The sequence below is a fragment of the Nelumbo lutea genome, chromosome 4, assembly GCF_056320005.1.
Source record: "Nelumbo lutea isolate HS-2025 chromosome 4, American lotus-T2T, whole genome shotgun sequence".
Lineage (NCBI taxonomy): Eukaryota > Viridiplantae > Streptophyta > Magnoliopsida > Proteales > Nelumbonaceae > Nelumbo > Nelumbo lutea.
Genome location: NC_142687.1, coordinates 92,226,734 through 92,246,791, shown reverse-complemented (window position 1 = coordinate 92,246,791; position 20,058 = coordinate 92,226,734). Strand labels below are relative to the sequence as shown.

The following is a 20,058-nucleotide window of genomic DNA, read 5'->3' as shown; positions in this document are numbered from 1 at the left end:
TGAGCCCCTGTATGGGGGTATTAATTTGGATAAATAAGTGTTTAAGTGCTTATCCTAATAAATGCTTTCGAGTGTTTGGTGAAAAAGCACTTCTTTCAAATGGGGGTAGTATATAGGGTAGTATAGGTAATTTGAAAATTGTGGTGAGCCAAGATGGGCCAGAAACACAATACACTTTTTCATAGGGCTGTTCATAAGAAGACCCAAACCGACCAACCCGGTCCGATCCAACCCGAGTCGGCTGGGTTTTCTTTAGCGTTGGTCAGTTTTGGGTTACTAAAAAGCATAAACCGATGGGTCGGTTTGGTTTCGGTTCACACATGAAAACCGAAACTGAACCAACCCAAACCGACTTAGTTCCTAGTTAGTACTTAGTAGTTAGTACCTAACTCAGTTACTTATAGTTACTTTCTAGTTACTTATAGTTACTTATAGTTTCTACTTTCTAGTCTTCTCTTTAGGAATGCCATTAATGGCAAGCATTGCAAGTAATAGCTTCTTGCATTTTTTTTGGAAGGTTTAAAGAAATGATCCTATTCTCTAAGGTCCTTTATACCAAATAGGTAATTACAATTAGGTGTGTTTTTTACTTAGATTAGAAGCCTTCTTAAAAATTCCAAATTTCAGTCTTCTTTTTCTAACACAATTTGACTTTCTCTTTTCTTGGTAACTTCTAACTTGGTCCGCCCTTACTCCCTTAGCCCCTCAATTCAAGCACTCAAACCGACTCAAACTAACCAGGTTGGTTTTGCCTAACACAGGGTCGGTTTCGATTTCATTTTCAGGCAACCTGACCAGGTCGGGTTGGTTGGAAAAATAGCAGTAAACCGACCCAACCCAACCCGTGAACAGTCCTACTTTTTCAAAAAGCACTTGAAAAGAAAGCAAAATCTTGAACTTATTCAAAACTAGCATATTTCCTGAAAAAAAAATACTTATTCGGGTTTATTTCCCTACAGCATATAAGTGTTTGTCGGTGTGATCCCAGCCTAAAATGAGCGGTTTTTTATTTTTTTCGAAAACTGCTTAAAAATAAAAATAAGCACTCCCAAAGGTAAGGACCGTATCCCGCCTACCCTTCCCAAAACCCTAGATAGATGGACAACATTGGGCAATGGCCTTTTATTTGCTTCTAAGAGTAATTTAGTCTTTTATGATATAATGTGTCCAGTGGCACTCATACAAAACACAATCAACTGCATATGTAGTTTCACTTTCATTCAGAATAAAAATCATTTTTTCTAGGCATTTCTCTTTCTCCTTTGATCATGTGCCCCCATAATAAATAAAAAACAGAAAGAAAGAAAATAACCTTAATATGATGATGGCGTTATATATTTTCTATATGGTTTAGTTTTTGTTTTGAGCATATAATGGCTAAAACCTACCAAAGCAATATTTACCATTTTCTCTACATATGGAACCAACAAAGACTTCCACTAACTGGAACTGTGAATTTCAGCAAAGTTCATTAACTTAGCTCCCCATTTCAAGAATGTTCTCAAGGTTAAACTAAAAGGCTAACTACCCAGAGGAATTGCTTATGCTAAAATACCTACCTGGTGAATGATTGTGATTGTCAAAGCATAGAATTAAAGCGGGTCCTGGCCCCTAAATGCATATAGAAATTATCCTGTGGAAAAGACTGGTTGACTGCATCATGGTCGAATTCCTGTAAAGCATTATCGCTTTTACATTTATAGGACACAAACAATGAAAAGTATCTTCTCCTCTCTCTGATTTATTTCTTACAGAAGGAATTAGAATTAACCATGAGTGGTACCAAAAGACCAACTTCAATAATTCATGCTTTCAGCAATTTTGATCTGTTCTTTCAGAGGAACATAGAGGCTTTCAACAAGGTTAAGTAGAAATCCATCTGAACCATGCTTTGCTATAAGTGAAACTGCAACAGGAAGGTTATCGTACATTCCCAATGGTATTGTCACCTGATTGGAAACAGTATTAATATATCTTTAGATTAAAAAAAAAGGAGTAAGGTGATACATGGCAATTTGTCTTGATAAGCTGATAGTGCAACTTACCTGGCAAAACCCAGAAACTCCAGCAATAGAGAGCAAGCTAAAAGCTCTGACACGAAAAGTTTCAAGCTTAGTTGGCTCTGTTTGCAGTTTAGGTGGAGGACCAGGAACTGTTGGAATTGCAAGGATACCAAAATCCTGCAAAAAATTATTAAAAAATTAAATTTGAAAAGGGAGCACTGAAAGAAGTGACCTGAAGAGGATTATCTTATTAGAACTTGGTTATAAGAGTGAAAACCATAGATTTCAAATAGCACGAGTGAATTAAAATAAAACTGGACATTTCAGATAACTTGCAGGGGTAAACATTCTCGTTTCCACCTTGGTGCAGAGTTTCTACGAGTAAGAATACCTGAATTCATTGAAAACACGTTGAGGATCTAAAATAATAATATTAAATCTTTTGTGCAATGAAAAGAGAAGTATTAATCACTACTTGATAATTTCATTTCATTTGTGTCTTTATTTTCACTTTGTACCTTAGTGATATTATTTCAACCATATAGCAATCCAACCACTTAGATTTTTCAGGTTCAAAATTTGGGAAATGAAAGCTGAATGCTCCGTCAATGGTTCCATAACTAGTTATTTAAAGAAAGAGAGCATGAGCAAAATGTGACGTGTGTGTGTGTTTATAAACACAGATATGGATAGATGTATGTGTATTTCAGTTTGAAAGCATATTTAAAACAAGAATGGATTAGAAAAGATGCTGAGAAATCCAAAAAAGTTAGACCATGGAATTATTGTTAACTAAAAAAAAATTGTTCATTGAACCATTTCTGTGCATGTATGTGCGTGAGAGAGAGAAAGAAAAAGAAACCTCAAGCAGAGATGTAAGAGCAGCATGGAGTTCATTCCTCACAGTATGACAGATGTTGATTTTTTCATCTGTTGTTCTAATGGCTTCCCAGATCCTTTCTGATATCCCTGGACCTAAATCAGGTTTAATTGCAAGAACCCAATCTCCATGATTGTTCTTGAACTCGTACCTATACTTCAAGGACAAATCACATTTTGAGGAAATCAATTTTTAGGGAAATCAAAATATTGTAACACAAGAAAATTGAACTATGAAATCTGCATTTCAAATGCAGTAATTCAAGGCCTAGAAAGCCAGGCAGTTCTATTCAGGATCCAGACCTCTGAAGCAACCGCATAGAACTTGAAAGGGCTACTAGAGATGGTATGTTATACTCTTTCTGTTCATTGCTTTTGTCCATAAAGTGCTTTAAACTTGGAACTCTATCGTTAACATAATCGCCAAGGTTTATATGTTTTACAACTTCCCCTGGAAAAACCACTAAGCACATAACTAGATTATACAAAAATTGATACTTATACTAACAGAACTTCTCCAATAGCATCAAATTGAAGGATATATGCCACATTATCAAGACATTACCTCCAAACAATTTTTCCAGAGACTTAAAAAGAACCTGAGTCACTCGATCACTTGGAATACTCAGAAGTTGGAAACAGTCATCTGGAATAATGATGCGATTAGGATGCACAGGATCCATATCAGGTAATTGCAATAGCAAGTGTCCAATTCGATTCAAGATGATAGGATCCCTAGCAAACCATCCTGAATGATGAATTTTTGTTAACAAAGAGAGTTGGAAAATCAAAAATAATTCAGGGAAATATAAGTCATTTCTGCATAACTTAATACTAACTTATGATATTAGACTTGCAGGAAGAAAATATAGCAACAATTGAACTGCTAGAAAAAAATTGTCATTCAGTTAGGCATAAGTACAAAAGACCCTTCCCTCCAAATCTCTTTTGATACACTTGCATCAATGAGAATGAAGGTACATCCTTGACTGGCAAAGCATCAAAATTATCAAAGACAAGAAAAATAAATGGTTAGGTTTTCAACCATCATGCCAGAATATCCCAAGGTCTCCTGGCATTTCTTACATATTGCAGAAGACATGCTATTCATGTGGATAAAATTGGGTTTGTGAATTCTACAGCTTAGACAAACTTAAGTTAAAATATAAAAATAAGACTGTATTCCATGATGTAACAGAACAGGAATAACCACAACTGAATCAAATACAGCAATCCTATTTATTCACACAGATTAAAGAGTTGGTGTGAGACCTCATGACCCAAAAGCTGAGTTTGTAATGACAACCATGTAGAAGTATTGCTTAAACCAAACTTAACCATCAATCAAGGTTAAGGTTGGAAGATTTTGTCATCAAGCAGCTAGAGTTAAAGATTCATATTTGTTGCTCACCAACAGTGTCAAAACTCTGTGCCATGGGAGTAACACCAGTAGTAGAAACAATTCCATGTGAAGGTCGGAAACCATAAATTCCACAGAATGCTGCAGGCACCCTTATACTTCCTCCAGTGTCAGTTCCTGCAACAAATGTCAAAAGTCAGCCTTCATGTGTATAAGAAAATGTCAAGAAATCAAGATTACAAGCTTACTGGAAGGAGAAAGAATAGAAAAAGAAATATCACCTAAAGAGAAATCTACAAGATCAGCAGATACTGCTACAACAGATCCACTAGAAGATCCTCCAGGTACCCTATCTGGAGCGCATGGATTAGTAGGGGTTCCATAATGCTTGTTTTCTCCATTTATACTGCAATGAAATAATTAAGGTCAACATAGAGGGCTAATGTGTGACGTGGAAGTCAAAAACTGTGTAAATGAAGAATTGAAGCATATGGTGTTGGCATTACTGGGGGCTGTAAGTCATATGTAATAAGCCAGACACCTGTACAAGGGTGTCATATCATGTCGGATACTTCAATTTGTAGTGTAAATTTTTGTTTCCGATGCCATATGCTGTACTATCCTTTCCGATTCCAGGTAACATAGAATAAGGTCACTTTATTTTGTTATTCCTTGGCACTTGAAAACAATGTCATCACCTAAAATGGGTTAATTGTTGGAATGCTAGTTGATGATGCGCGATCCGGCCGGTCTTAGCTGTCAACGACCTTGCTTCTGAACTGAATAGCAGGGAACCTGAAACGGAGGAGATGAGGAAGCTCCGGGGGGAACCCGGTGTAACGGCTCCGAAGCTTAAGTTAGAATCCTTCAAAGGCAAGATAAAACCATATAGCACAAAGTTTGCATACCTTGTTTGTTGGGGGCAGGGGGCTCTTATACTCACTTCACGCACTCGCTCCGAGGCCCTTGTCAGGTCGGGTATGATTACCCTTGCGTTTGTCAATTCGGTCGTCGTCCTTTCTGCTGGGACAGAACCGTCACTGCCTAATCGTCTCTCTAACTGGAGATGACAGTGTCAGTGGCGGTGGGCCGTTTAGAGTGCGGCCGCCAAGCGTCAGATCCCAAGTCAGTCAGGTGCGGCACCCTTGGGTACGGACTTCCTCAGTGTCAGGCATGGTACAACTTGTTTGGTTTTGGTGCCCAAAAGGTGATGCGGAGTGGTGAGCGAGGCGAAGTCTTGAGTTCGGAGGTATTTATAGGGCAGGTCAGATCGGCAAGGTGTATCCTGAACTGTTACAAGGCAGGCCAGTTCGGCGAGGTATATCCCGAACTGTTACAAGGTTGGCCAGTTCGGCGAGGTATATCCCGAACTGTTACAAGGTTGGCCAGTTAGGTGAAGTATATCCTGAACTGAAGGTAGGCCAGTTCGGATTACTTTCTGGTTTTGGGCCAAGGGTGAGTTCGGGCCCCCAGTAGGGAGTTCGGTCCGCTGGTGTCTCCCCTTGGTGTTCACGCCTTAGGCTTGCTTTTTTGCCGAGTTGTTGTTTTTGCCACGTGTCGCATAACTGTGAGGTCGGGCCAAATCTTCCTTCATCAATTGCCCCCCACTCCTCGCACCAAGGGTCTTGCCCTGGTGCGGGGAGTTTCGCGAGGTGGTAGGTGGATTTGTCCCGTCCTTCGAATCTTGACTACGTGAGTTGCTTTTGCCAGGGTTCTTCGGTTTCCGAGAAGGCGGGAAACGTGCCTACTACTCATAAATGTTGATGGTTGTGACAGCGCACGTTTTAAATTTCAAAAATTCGCGCCGCTGGGACGTGATAGCGGGTCATTCAAACTTGAAAAAAACGTGCCACTGCTGTACGTGCGCTGGCGGCTGTCAGGGAGACGTGCGGCGCAGTCAGTTTCAGAAAGACGTGTGTCGGCGCGACGTCGGTTTCAAGAAGACGTGCGCTGACGTTTCGCTCTTTTCGGAAAGACGTGCGCCAATCACGTCTCGACCTCATGGGACGTGCGGTCAGCGCAAATGTGGGCCGTCGGATCATCCTTGATCTGCACGGTCGGTTCTTGGTTACTGTAGCTATAAATAGTGGGGGACCCCAGTCGATTTGTCACTTCTGCGGTTTGCCTACTGAGCTCGCGTCCAACTTTTCAGCTTGCGTCCAAGTTTTTTTAGCTCGCGTCTAGGCTGGTTACATAGCCTCCAAGGTTTTTTGGCTTGTTCCCATCTCCGGAGCCTTCAAAACTTTCTTCCAGTGAGTACCTTCCTGAATCCACCTCTTTTTCTCAATGTCTAGCTTTGATAGCCCAGGCGACTCTTCAAGTAGGACTGAAGTAGGTTCTACAAACCAAGCGGTATCCCTCGACTGCCTCAGTGATCCTGAGGTGAAACTCGAGGACTATGAACCAGTAGGCCGAGCCGCTTCGGGCAATTTGGCGTCTACCTCTCGCCGAGGTCGGATGCTAGACAGGTTTGGTCCCTCGACCATGACGCCTGAGGGGCTTCAATCTATAATTATGTCTTACAATCTTCCTAGGGGGTATACATATTTTATTCCTTCGGGTAGCTTTCCTTGGGAACATGGTCCTGATGAGATCATGATTTTTCGAGAGCAACTCGCTGCGGGGTTGCGACTTCCTTTCCACCCCCTTCTTGTCGAAGTCATAAACCACTTTAGTGTCACCATTGGCCAACTTCATCCGAACTCTATTCAGAACCTGGTGGGGACAGTTTCCCTTTTTTGCGAGCAAAATTTCCCTTTAGACTTAGAGATATTCTCCTCCATCTTGGTGCTCAAGAGACAGGCGGGTTCTCTTCCTGGGGGAAGACGGGCGTATTACCTTTCTCCTCGCCCGGGCTTTAAGCTTCTGTACGATCTTCCTAATAAGGTCCCGGCGTGGAAGCGGGACTACTTCGGTGTGCGAAGTGCACAAGGATGGCCCTTTCAGACCGGGTGGGGTGAGGCCGCTCCTGATTCAGGTGTTACTCTCGACAAAGAGACGGTGAAGGGCCTCCGGCAATGAGCACGGCAAGGTTTAAAGTGCCATCACTACTTAACGGAGGCCAAGCTTATTGCGGCCGGCCTGAGTTCGAGTAGGTTTCTAGTTATGCGGTTTCTTGCTTGCTTTGTTCATTTTTTCTGATGTCGAACTCGTTTCTGCAAGTGTGATGGACGCGGAGAGAACTCGTGGGGGGCGTCTGCTCCAAGGTATGAAGAGGAGGAAGCGGGTCGCCAAGCGAACTCGTACCGAGCTGCCCTCGGATGAGGAGCCTCAAGTTCCAGACCACACGCCGGAGGATCTGCCCAGGGAGCCCGAGGTGACTCCACCGATGCATGAAGCTGCCGGGGCGCCTTACGCTGAGACCACCTATACGAGCGCTCCTGCATACTCAAGTGCTCCTGCTCACTCTGGGTCCGCTCATACGCGGGCTGGGCCCTCGGGTTCGGGAGCTCAAGGGGAGTTCAGGAGTGTGTTGACGCTGAACTACGCTCTTCAGAAGAGTAGGGAGGCTACTTTCCCTGAGGAGATCGCGGCGTGGACCGATCTTCCTTTGAATCAGGTCGCCTGCCGCGCCGTAACACATGCTATGGTGGTAAGTCAGATTCCGTCTGCCTTCTTCATTTTCTGTCGCTTTCGTTGTTATTGCTCACTTGTTTCTTTTGGTAGGTGAATTCTTCAATTCATGCCTTAGCAGCCCAAGTGGAGAGGAGCTCGTGACAGGCGCGAGCTGCTGAGGCTGCCGCCCATGTTGCTGAAGAGGCTTTCCGTGCTGCAGAGGCGAATACCCGAGCTGCTGAGGCGGCCGCTTATGCTGCCGAAGAGGCTGCTCGCGTCGCAATGGCCAGGCAGGAAAGGTCTCAGCGTGATGCCAAGGCCATGGGGGTAGTTGTCAAGCACATGGCGGACTTGAAGTTGGATTTGCAGCATTAAGTCGAATATCTTCAGGAGGACATCAGGGAGAAAACACAGATTTTTTCCCAAGGCATTGAAGACGCCAAGAAGAAGGCCGTTGAAGACTACATTGCCTCTCCGCGTTTTGACGATCTGATGGTGGATTCTTACAGAAGGGGGTTCAAACTGAGCAGGTGGATGATCCAGAACACGAACCCCGACCTCGATGTTAGTGCCATATCCACTTCGCGTATAACTCAGGAGATGGCCAATGCTGCCGATGGCGAGCCGGACTCTGAAGGAGAGGCAGGGCCTTCGTGTGTTGTTGAAGTGCCTTCTGATGGCGAAGAAGTAGCTCGGAGTATGTAAAGATATATTTTTTTGCCCGTGTTCCTTTTCCCCGAACTGATTCTTTGTCGAACTGAATATGCCACTTTCTTGTCCGGGTTATTATACTTCCGCGACCTGTTTTGCCGCGAAGGCTTTTGCAGCAAACTGATTTTTTGCCGAGCTGATAATATGCCCGACTTTTCTTTGCTTGTCTACGCCGAGGTTCCTCTTGGCTCTGCATCGTGGCCCATAGGACCTGATTTCGTCCACTTCGCTTGGCAGTTTATAGGTAGTATTGCCTTAAGTTCACGATGTTCCACGCTCGAGGTACTTGTTTGCCTTCCAAGGTTTTGAGTTCGTATGCCCCCCCGAGCGCTCTCTTTACTTTATAGGGCCCTTCCCAGTTTGGTCCAAGTTTGCCCACGCCGGGTTCAGGCACCATAATCTTACGAAGGACCAGGTCGCCGACTCGAAAGCTTCGTTGCTTTACTCTAGCATTGTAGTAGCGAGCTACCTGCTGCTGGTATGCCGCTGTCCGGATGTGCGCGAGGTCCCTTACCTCGTCCAATAGGTCAAGGTTGGTACGTAACTCATCTCCGTTTGTCCGATCGTCGTATGTTTCTAGTCGCAATGTTGGTACTTCAATTTCTGTCGGGATCACTGCTTTAGTGTCGTAGGTGAGGTTGAAGGGGGTTTCTCCCGTGGCGGTTTTTTCTATAGTTCGGTGAGCCCATAAGACACTTGGTAGCTCTTTGGCCCACAATCCCTTAGCTCGATTCAGACGTGCTTTCAGTCCGCGCAGGATGGCTCTGTTCATTACTTCCGTCTGACCATTTGCCTGCGGGTGCGCGACTGATGTGAAGTTTTGCCGAATCCCCATGTTCTAGCACCACTCTTGGAACTTGATATCCTCGAACTGCTTGTCGTTGTCGGAAATTAGTACCCGAGGTAACCCGAAGCGACATACTATGTTCTTCCAAAAGAAGTTTTGTATGTTTCGGGCCGTAACAGTTGCCAGAGGTTCGGCTTCTATCCACTTCGTAAAGTAATCTACTGCAACAACTAGGAATTTTCTTCCACCTGTTGCTGGTGGGAATGGCCCCAGGAGGTCGATGCCTCATTGTGCAAAGGGCCACGGGCTGGCGAGGTATTTGAGGTCGGAGGCAGGTTGATAGTGGATATTGGCGTGCTTCTGACACTTGTCGCATTTTCTGACGAGCTCGACAGCTTCTGCCTTCATCGTTGGCCAGTAGTATCCTTGTCGAAGTGCTTTTTGGGCGAGTGCTCTGCCCCCCAAGTGTCCGCCGCACAGGCCTTCATGAGTGTCGCGGAGTACGAACTCGGCTTCGGCAGGTCGCAGGCAACGCAAGTAGGGGAGCGTGTAGGACCGTCGGTATAACCGTTCGTCTATTATGACATATTTGGTTGCCTGGCGCTTCACCCTCTTGGCCGCATTGCGTTTTGTAGGGAGGGTTCCGTCTATCTAGAAGCTCGCGAGTGGGTCAATCCAGCTCGGCTCTGCTTCCAGGACGGGAGCGACCTCCTCTGCCCCCCTGAGAATACTAGGCCGAGGTGAGTCCTCTATGTACATGGTTCTCATGTTGTTGTGAGTTGTGCTGGCTAACCGGGACAGAGCGTCGGCCTCAGTGTTCTCTGACCTCGGGATTTGCCTGATGAAGTGTGACTGGAAGTTGAGCAGGGCCTCTTTTACTTTCGCCAAATATGCGATCATGGAGAGCTCGCGTGCTTCATACTCGCCCGTAACTTGGTTGACCACGAGCTGGGAATCGCTGCAGATGACCAAGTGCTTTGCCTTTACCTTTCGCGCTAGGTCCAGCCCAGCTATCAGTGCTTCGTACTCTGCCTCGTTGTTGGATGCCGCAAACTCAAAGCGTAGTGCGTATTCTAATTTTGTGCCGCCCGGGCCGCATAAGACTATTCCAGCCCCGCTGCCTTGCTGGTTCGAGGAACCATCCACGTGAAGTATCCAGGGCTCCTCATCCCAGTTTGCGTTTCGCCTGACCAGGAGAGATGCCACACTGGCTGCTACTTCACGGGGTTCAGACTCTATTGGCTCGGGAGCTCCGGGTTCGCCCGAACTGGGGACCTCGGGCTCGACCTGTAGGGCTTCGTGGCTGAAAGTGCACTCGACGATAAAATCTGCCAAAGCTTGGGCCTTAATAGCAGTTCTTGGCTTGTACTGGAGGTCGTACTCGCTGAGTTCGATGGCCCATTTCGTCAGTCGACCGGAAACCTCGAGTTTGAGTAAAACTTGTCTCAGAGGTTTGTCAGTCAGGACGATGACGGTGTGAGCCTGGAAGTATGGGCGGAGTTTCCGAGCTGTTGTCACCAGTGCGTATGCTAGCTTTTCTATCTACGGGTACCTTGTCTCTGCTCCCTGCAAAATTTTACTAACATAATAGATGGGTCGCTGGACCCAGTCTGTTTCTTTTATTAGTACCGAACTGACCACCTCGTGGCTTGCCGAGAGGTACAGTTCTAAGACCTCACCCACCTCGAGCCTGGCTAAGGTCGGCACACTAGCGAGGTAACCTTTTAGCTCGTCAAACGCGAACTGGCAGTCCTGGGTCCACTCGAACCCTTTGCCTTTGATTGCTTTGAAGAAAGGTAGGCAGCGGTCTGCTGATTTGGACATGAAGCGGTTTAGAGCGGCTATGCGGCCGTTTAGCCTTTGAACTTCTTTTACTTTCCGAGGTGGTTTCATACCTAGAATGGCTTTTATCTTGTCCGGGTTGGCCTCAATACCGCGCCGATTGACAATGTACCCTAGGAATTTGCCCGAGGTGACGCCGAAGACACATTTGTTGGGGTTCAATTTCATGCTAAACTGACGCAGGATTTGGAAGACAGAATCTAAGTCTTGTATTAATTCTTGTGAAAACTGTGTCTTGACGACCATGTCGTCTACATAGCACTCTATCTTCGTGCCAATCAGGGGCCGAAACAGCCTATTTACAAGTCTTTGGAAGGTCGCCCCGGCATTTTTTAATCCGAAGGGCATGACCTTGTAGCAATATAGGCCGAATTCGGTTATGAAGCTGGTTTTTTCCTCATCGGTTTGGTCCATCCGGATTTGGTTGTAGCCCGAGTAGGCGTCCAGGAAGCTTAGCAACTCATGTCCCGAGGTCTCGCCCACTAGGCGGTCAATTCTGGGGAGGGGGAAGCAATCTTTCGGGCAAGCTCGGTTCGGGTCGGTGTAGTCGACGCACATGCGCCACTTGCCATTCGCCTTTTTTACCAGCACCGGGTTGGCCACCCAGCTCGGGTAATGGACTTCCCTTATGAAGTTTGCTGCGATGAGCTTCTCGACCTCCTCGTCGACCGCCCTCCAGCGTTCTGGGGCTAAGTTGCGTTTCTTCTGTCTAACGGGTCTGACTACAGGGTCAGTATTAAGTTTGTGAGTTATCAGGCCGAGGCTAATGCCAGGCATGTCAGTCGCGGACCAGGCAAAAATATCTAAATTTTGAAGTAAAAAACCTCACCAGTTCGGTTCGTAGGGGTTCCTCGACGGAAGCTCCGATCTGAAGTGTGCGAGCTGGGTCCGTAGCCGAAGTCGGGATTGCGACCGTTTCCTCTGTGGGCAAAGCTCGTTCCTCACCTTGCTCCGCAGGCCGCTCTAGTTCGAGGTCATCGGTCACCTTGGTTTTTCCCTTCAGGGCGGCAACATAACACTTGCAGGACTCGAGCTGGTCGCCCCGCGCTACCCCCACACCGAAGTCTTTAGGGAACTTCATGGCCAAATAGTAGGTGGAGACCACCGCCCGTAGGATATGCATGATCGGCCGCCCTATTATGGCATTGTATGGGGAGGGGGTTGCGACCACCAGGAAATCATGGTTGAGTCTGACCGCACAAGGCCATGTGCCGACTTCCACAGGTACTGTTATTTTTCTGAGGGGCCTGACTTCCTCTCCGATGAAACCCACCAGGGGAGTGTTCGCAGGCTTCAGCTCGCTCCTCTGTAACTGTAGCTGGTCAAATGTTGATTTAAAGAGAATGTCCGCTGAGCTGCCCGAATCTACGAGTACGCGTCTGACCTCGAAGTCGCCGATCCTTAGTTTAATGACAAGCACATCATCATGGGGGTAGCGGACCCCTCGCGCGTCGTCCTCCGTGAAGAAGATTGGTTCTTCGGTCTTTGGTCTCTTTGGGGGGTTCCGTTCCTTGAGGGCCGCTTCGCGAACTGAAGTCTGGGCCGTTGCCGAGGTACACCCTGCTACCACCGAACCTCCCACAATTACATAGATGGTTCCCCGAACTGGCCTCTCTTCCGGAGGCTGTCGCTGCAACGGTTCGGCAGGTCTGCTGCTAGACTCGGGGGCATCCTTTTCGTGCTCCCCTTGCCGACCTGCCTTACTGTTATTATTGTTGTGCTGTACAAAGTTTCTCAAGTATCCGCGACGGATGAGCCCCTTTATCTCGTCCCGGAGATTATTACACTGCTCGGTACTATGACCATGGTCTCTATGGAAACTACAATACAAATTCTTATTTCTCTCGTTCGGATTTCCTTTTAGGCGAGGTGGCCACTTCACGTATGGGGCGTCCTTGATCGTCATTAAGATCTCGGTTCGCCTTGTGTTTAATGGCGTGTAATCCGCTCGAACTGCTAGGGGAGCTCGGAACGACTGGTTCGGCTTCGGCTCCCGGGCCGGGTTTTTCCTGTCGACTGGGTTGGAGGGCTCGCCTTCCTTCTTTCTTTTCTCGTTCCCGCCTTCGGTTCGTTGGTTGATTTCTTCCTCTGTCCTCATGAACTTGTCCGCGAGCTTGAGGAATTCGGCCACGGTTGCGGGCTGGTTAGCTACCATGTGTCATTTGAATTCTTTGTGCGTTACCCCTCTTTTGGCCACCGCGAGCTGCACCGCGGGGTCCAACCGCGGTATCTGCAAGCATGCTTCATTGAATCGCTTGATGTAGCCCCGGATGGATTCTCCTTCCCTTTGGATTACTCCAAAGATGCTTTCCTCTGTTCTGGGGCACCGTTTGCTGGTGACAAAGTGTGCGGTGAAGACCTACACGAACTGGGCCCAACACTTTATCGACCCGGGGGTCAGGTTCCTGTACCAAGTGCGGGCTACCCCCCTGAGGGTGGTGGTGAAGGCCACGCACATGCACGATTTGCTGGCTCTGGCGAGGTGCATTTGGGACTGGAAAGCGTCAACGTGGTCGTTGGGGTCGAAGGACCCGTCGTATTTGTCCAGAAGTGGGAGCTTGAAATTTCTGGGTAAGGGGACCGCCTAGAGTTCTGATGCGAGGGGGGAAGGAACCGAGAGAATCGGGGCAGTTCCTACCTCTTCCGAGCTCGTCTCTTCTTTGCCTCTAAGCTCTGACAAGACACGAGTGGCGGTTCGGCGACTTCGCCGGTGCCTTCGTTGTTGAGTGGGCCTTGTATTGGCGCTGTTGGCCTCCGTGTTGCCGAGCTCGATGGGCCCGAAATGCTGGTAGTCTGTCGCCAGGGCGCCGAATCGGTTTTCCGTGAGCAGAACTCGGGCTTGGAGCGCCGAGGTGCCGATCTCGCGGGCGAGGTTCCCGACCCGCCTGCGAGCTACGAGGCAGGGATGATTTTTTTCTCTCTTCGGCCTGGGGGCGAGGCCTGGCTGTTAGGGGGGTTCTGGGGCCGGGAGGCCTTTCCTTGGTGGGGGCGTCCATCCTGCGGGGAGGCCTTGACCGGCCTCGGAGCAAGGTGGCGAGGTGGAAGTAGTGGTTGGTTCGGTGGCAGTTGGGGGAACTGCTGTTGATAGTGATACTGGGAGATGTTGTGCAACACTTGGTGCTGGTGAAGCTGGTGCTGCTGGAACTATTGCATTTGGGCTTGCATTGCCCGCATGCACTGCATCAGGTCATCCAACCGGTTTTGGCTGGCTGCCAGGGGGACGGCAGTCGGTTCAGTAAAGGTTGTCTCAATAGGGGGAGGAAAGGGGATGCTTGTGGCAGGAAGGTTTACGGGCGCCACTGCTTGTGGCGCATTCAAGCTGGGGATCCCATCCACCGAAAGGGGGATGGTGAACTGTCCAATGCACACCACGGGGACTTGAAGTTGTTCCCCAGTGGTGTTTGTCTCCGTGCCACGTCTGGCGTTGCTGGAGGAGGCCATGAGTGTTGGGTTTTTTGAAGAAAAGGGGGTATGGAAGTTTGGAGGGAGGCTTTTTGAAGCGTTCCCACAGATGGCGCCAATTGATGATGCGCGATCCGGCCGGTCTTAGCTGTCAACGACCTTGCTTCTGAACTGAATGGCAGGGAACCTGAAACGGAGGAGATGAGGAAGCTCCGGGGGGAACCCGGTGTAACGGCTCCGAAGCTTAAGTTAGAATCCTTCAAAGGCAAGATAAAACCAGATAGCGCAAAGTTTGCATACCTTGTTTGTTGGGGGCAGGGGGCTCTTATACTCACTTCGTGCACTCGCTCCGAGGCCCTTGTCAGGTCGGGTATGATTACCCTTGCGTTTGTCAATTCGGCCGTCGTCCTTTCTGCTGGGACAGAACCGTCACTGCCTAACCGTCTCTCTAACTGGAGATGGCGGTGTCAGTGGCGGTGGCAGGTGGCCATTTAGAGTGCGGCCAACAAGTGTCAGATCCCAAGTCAGTCAGGTGCGGCGCCCTCGGGTACGGACTTCCTCAGTGTCAGGCATGGTACGACTTGTTTGGTTTTGGTGCCCAGAAGGTGATGTGGAGTGGTGAGCGAGGCGAAGTCTTGAGTTCGGAGGTATCTATAGGGCAGGTCAGTTCGGCGAGGTGTATCCCGAACTGTTACAAGGCAGGCCAGTTCGGCGAGGTATATCCCGAACTGTTACAAGGTTGGCCAGTTCGGCGAGGTATATCCCAAACTGTTACAAGGCAGGCCAGTTCGGCGAGGTATATCCCGAACTGTTACAAGGTTGGCCAGTTCGGCGAGGTATATCCCGAACTGTTACAAGGTTGGCCAGTTCGGATTACTTTCTGGTTTGGGGCCAAGGGTGAGTTCGGGCCGCTGGTGTCTCCCCTTGGTGTTCATGCCTTAGGCTTGCTTTTTTGCCGAGCTGTTGTTTTTGCCACGTGTCACATAACTGTGAGGTTGGGCCAAATCTTCCTTCATCACTAGTGAATTGAAATCTTAAAGGGATGACATTTCATATTACATTACCATCTCCACAATGAACCAATTTAAGATAATGGATTAATGCTTTTCCAGTTTTAGCAAAAACTTAATAAAATGATTGCCTCCCAAGCAACCTTCAATTTTTATGCTTTTTGAAATATTAATAAAAAGTTAATGAAATAATTTCAATCAATGTTACTTCAAAAATCCCCATTAGCAAATTGTTTGCTCAGGTAGATAATTAATGATCCAGTGGAAAATGCAAATTCAGGTAATCAAAAACATTGGAGTCAAAACTCGAATTGGCAAAGACAAAACACAAGTCAAGTAGGTGAAGTCTAAACTCTAAACCAATAGCTTCAGAACATATACAAAATTCATCTCAAGATTGAGTATCGAACATAAATGAATGAGCAGATGAACATAAATGAAAAACTATGTAGCCTTAAATAATAATTCCTGTGAATGCGGGTTCTATACAAAATCTGATATAGAATCCATAGCCATGTCAATACAATATAAGTAGACACTTTGGGAGAATCCGAGTATCAGGGTGCCTTATCCATGATAAAGACACAACCAGTTTTGAGATGACAAATCATTTTATTTTCAGCTCTAACCTGTAGGCCATTTCATCCATGACAGTTTTGGTGGAAAACACAAATTCAGGTAATCAAAAACATTGGAGTCAAAACTCGAATTGGCAAAGACAAAACACAAGTCAAGTAGGTGAAGTCTAAACTCTAAACCAATAGCTTCAGAACATATACAAAATTCATCTCAAGATTGAGTATCAAACATAAATGAATGAGCAGATCAACATAAATGAAAAACTATGTAGCCTTAATAATAATTCCTGTGAATATGGGTTCTATACAAAATCTGATATAGAATCCATAGCCATATCAATACAATATAAGTAGACACTTTGGGAGAATCCGAGTATCAGGGTGCCTTATCCATGATAAAGACACAACCAGTTTTGAGATGATAAATCATTTTATTTTCAGCTCTAACCTGTAGGCCATTTCATCCATGACAGTTTTGCCAACACATGTGGCGCCTGCATTTAAGACGGCCAAAACCGCCGGAGCTGTTGATACGGCAGCCCCATGAGTCCTTGCCCAATCCGGATTACCAAACCCAGTGACATATCCTTCAACATCAAATCTGCTACCAAAAACTTCAGAATTCAGAACCAACTTACCAAATTACAATCAAAGAAAAGCTATAAACATGTAAACTTGAAATGACTAAGGCCCATTACCGTAAATAGAGAATGTGTGAAATTGAAGCGAGAAAACAGTCATTAAGGCAAAGTATGATATCGAAAAGAAAACAGCTTACAAGTTGCCAATTGAACCACAGAGACTTACATGTCTTTAACAGCAAAAGTAAGACCTTTTAAAGGGAGTTGTTGAGGAGGAGAAGTTGACGGAGGATGTAAGATGAATCTCTCCATGAAAGCACCGAAATCAGAGAGCGTCGCCATGTTTCTACTTGCTATTGGTACTACGAAGCACCACTCAGACAGAGGCCAACTGAAATAAAATCTAGTTTTTTCTAATTTTTGTGTGAATTACTTACTATATAGAAGGATTCTGGTAAAAGGACGAACTTTTGTCTTTTCTATTTCAAGATAAGAACGGGATCCATTAAGAAAGGATTGGTAAGGCTCATGTCTTATTGGGTGTAGTAAAATGTTCTCTCCCTGAATGTGGACATAGATTGCTGGTTATATGGAATCCGGATCTCCTGCTAATAAAATGCATTCCAATACTCCACCAACATGTTGTGGTGCACATCTCATACATGGCGGGTCCCAGTCTCATGGTAAAATGAATTTGCATCCGCCCCACAATGCCCCACATTACATACTTATCGTGTATTAGGAACATCTCCCAATGATGTTGATGATGACATCATCGATTCTAGTATTATCATCGGCAAATGCTCTCAATACACGACGGATGTAATGTGGGGCAAAGATGTAAAATCTGGTAAAATGTGCAGTCTCGGATTACATTGATATGCTGTTTGGTCATATTTTGTTGGCAGGAGATCTAACTCGGGTCTAAGTGTATGCCCTGTTTGACTTTACTCAGTAGGTGAGTTTCTTTGGTCAAAAGTTAATCGAGCAAGCAACCTATTCACCCTTCAGTAGGGTATCCATCATCTGATAATTAATACTTTTCAAAAAAATTTGATTGCTGTAAGACCCATTATAACAGGGTAAGAACATGAAAATCGAAATCAATTATCTGTGAGAGACTAGCAAATAAGAATGTACCCCAAGCTTTGAAATGTTTCAACTTTTGGAGAGAGAAAATCAAAAGTAATCACTTTTTCATTGCATCAAAAAGCTTGATCTCCGTTAAAACTTTGAAACTTGATCTGTATGCAGAACCCAGCTATCCTGGAAGCCGCAGAAAGTTACCATTGCCAATAAACCAAACCAAGGTAGATTGGGCTAGGCTTGTATTTACCTTCGGCCCTGCCTAACCCAACTATATACACATTCGAACAGCATGTTCACTTGTTCAGGGCCACGGCCACAGCACTTGGGTTGGGCTGGGCGAAGTTGAATACGAAGTGATGTTTGGAAGATGATGGAGCACAATCCGGCCGGTCTTAGCTGTCAACGAATTCGTCTCTGAGCTAGAGCGTCGGGGAGCCTGAAACGGGAAAGAAGAGAGCTCCAGGGGGAACCCGGTGTGATAACTCCGAAGCTCAAGTCAGTAATCTCTCAAAGGCAGAGTGTAGACCAAATAGCGCAAAGTTCACATACCTTGTTTGTTGGGGGCAGGGGGTTCTTATAATCACTTCGCGCACTCGCTCCGAGGCCCTTGTCAGGTCGGGTATGATTACTCTTGCGTCTGTCAATTCGGCCGTCGTCCTTTCTGCTAGGACAAAACCGCCACTGCCTAACCATCTCTCTAACTGGAGATGGCGGTGTCAGGTAGCAGTGGCAGGTGGTCGTTTTAGAGTGCGACCGTCAAGTGTCAGATCCCAAGTCAGTCAGGTGCGGCGCCCTCGGGTATAGACTTCCTCAGTGTCAAGCACGGTATCACTTGTTTGGTTTTGGTGCCCAGAAGGTGATGCGGAGTGGTGAACGAGGCGAAGTCTTGAGTTCGGAGGTATGTATAGGGCGGGCCAGTTCGGCGAGGTGTATCCCAAACTGCTACAAGGTCGGCCAGTTCGGAGAGGTATGTCCCGAACTGATAAGGTAGGCCAGCTCGGCGAGGTGTATCCCGAACTATTACAAGGTTGGCCAGTTCGACGAGGTGTATCCCGATCTGTTACAAGGTTGGCTAGTTCGGCGAGGTGTATTCCGAACTGTTACAAGATCGGCCAGTTTGGCGAAGTGTATCCCGAACTGTTACAAGGTAGGCCAACTCGGATTACTTTTTGGTTTGGGGCCAAAAGTGAATTCGGGCCCCCAGTAGGGAGTTCGGTCCGCTGGTGTCCCCTTGGTGTTCGCGCTTTAGGCTTGCTTTTGTGCCAAGCTGTTGTATTTGCCACGTGTCGCATAACTGTGAGGTCGGGTCAAATCTTCCTTCATTAGAAGACATTAGGATAGCCTTGAACAACCTCAACCAACCCAAAACGGCCAAACCTAATACGTAGCTTAGCTTTATATGTATAATGTGAAATGAAATGGTAGGGTGTTGTTTATGAATATCATTTACAAAGTACACTGCAACGCAGAATTCTGAAATTACAGCTGTCTATAGTCTACTAATACCCCCTATAAACCGCATCTTGCCCATGGAGTTAGCATCAATCCATGGTCAGGATTCATCCCACCTGTACGGTAGGACTAAGAATTCTGAGGTGGGCTGAACAGTAGTCATTCTCCCTATCATTTAATTGGATGTCTATGCATATTTGCATGCACATGTGCATGTACGTGAGTGTGCCTGTCTGCATATAGTTATACCATGGCCCATAGAGTGACCATCCATGTGGAAACACAAGTTTATACTTTAGTCGTCTAAGGCCATAGCCACCTCACTGCCCATTGGCTATCCAAGTGGAAACAATCTCTTGACTGCACTGTTGCAGCAGTATATATGTACAATAAAGCCCTCTCAGCAAACGGATGACCATGACCCATGACCATGAGGCAGGCTCATTAACCGGTGAAGGGTCTAGATCAGGCTCCACTTGCAGTCATATCGTATGTGAGATCTTCAATATCCTTTACTTGTGTAAGGCATTCCTCTCATTTTGCATCATATCATTTAATTTTAAATTACTTAAACCATTTTAAGCTTGCTTTTCTACAATTCCACCAGACTCCCCAAGTCCCAGCATACCATGTCCTTAGCAAAGGGTGGACTGGATTAGGGCCAAGGTTGAGTTCAGCAACTCAGAGGTTCAAGTTCATCCCAGCAATGTTCTTCATACTCGAATCAAATGGGTACCCACAAAGTGGTCCTACTATTCCATCCCTTCTAAACTTCTCCTCCACAGCCAAACACCTCAATACAGTGCAAA

The 20,058-nt window shown here is 46.5% G+C and overlaps 1 protein-coding gene across 5 annotated transcripts; it reads right to left on the bottom strand.

The window, feature by feature from the left end:
• Positions 1–1,587: 1,587 nt before the first annotated feature.
• AMI1 (amidase 1) lies at positions 1,588–17,336 on the bottom strand. Of its 5 annotated transcripts, none has more exons than XM_088983653.1 (9): positions 16,935–17,336; positions 16,576–16,728; positions 4,524–4,648; positions 4,294–4,419; positions 3,448–3,630; positions 3,186–3,333; positions 2,866–3,034; positions 2,046–2,180; positions 1,588–1,949 (listed from the first exon to the last, which is right to left on the bottom strand). In XM_088983653.1, the coding sequence occupies exons 1-9, from the start codon at positions 17,048–17,050 to the stop codon at positions 1,797–1,799; spliced, it is 1,308 nt and encodes a 435-aa protein (XP_088839779.1). In that variant the 5' UTR covers positions 17,051–17,336; the 3' UTR covers positions 1,588–1,796. The 5 variants fall into 5 exon arrangements, with proteins under 5 accessions (XP_088839779.1, XP_088839778.1, XP_088839780.1 ...); XM_088983652.1 differs by having other exon boundaries at positions 3,186–3,345; positions 16,935–17,297; XM_088983654.1 differs by lacking the exons at positions 16,576–16,728; positions 16,935–17,336 and adding an exon at positions 16,179–16,325 and having other exon boundaries at positions 3,186–3,345.
• Positions 17,337–20,058: the final 2,722 nt, after the last annotated feature.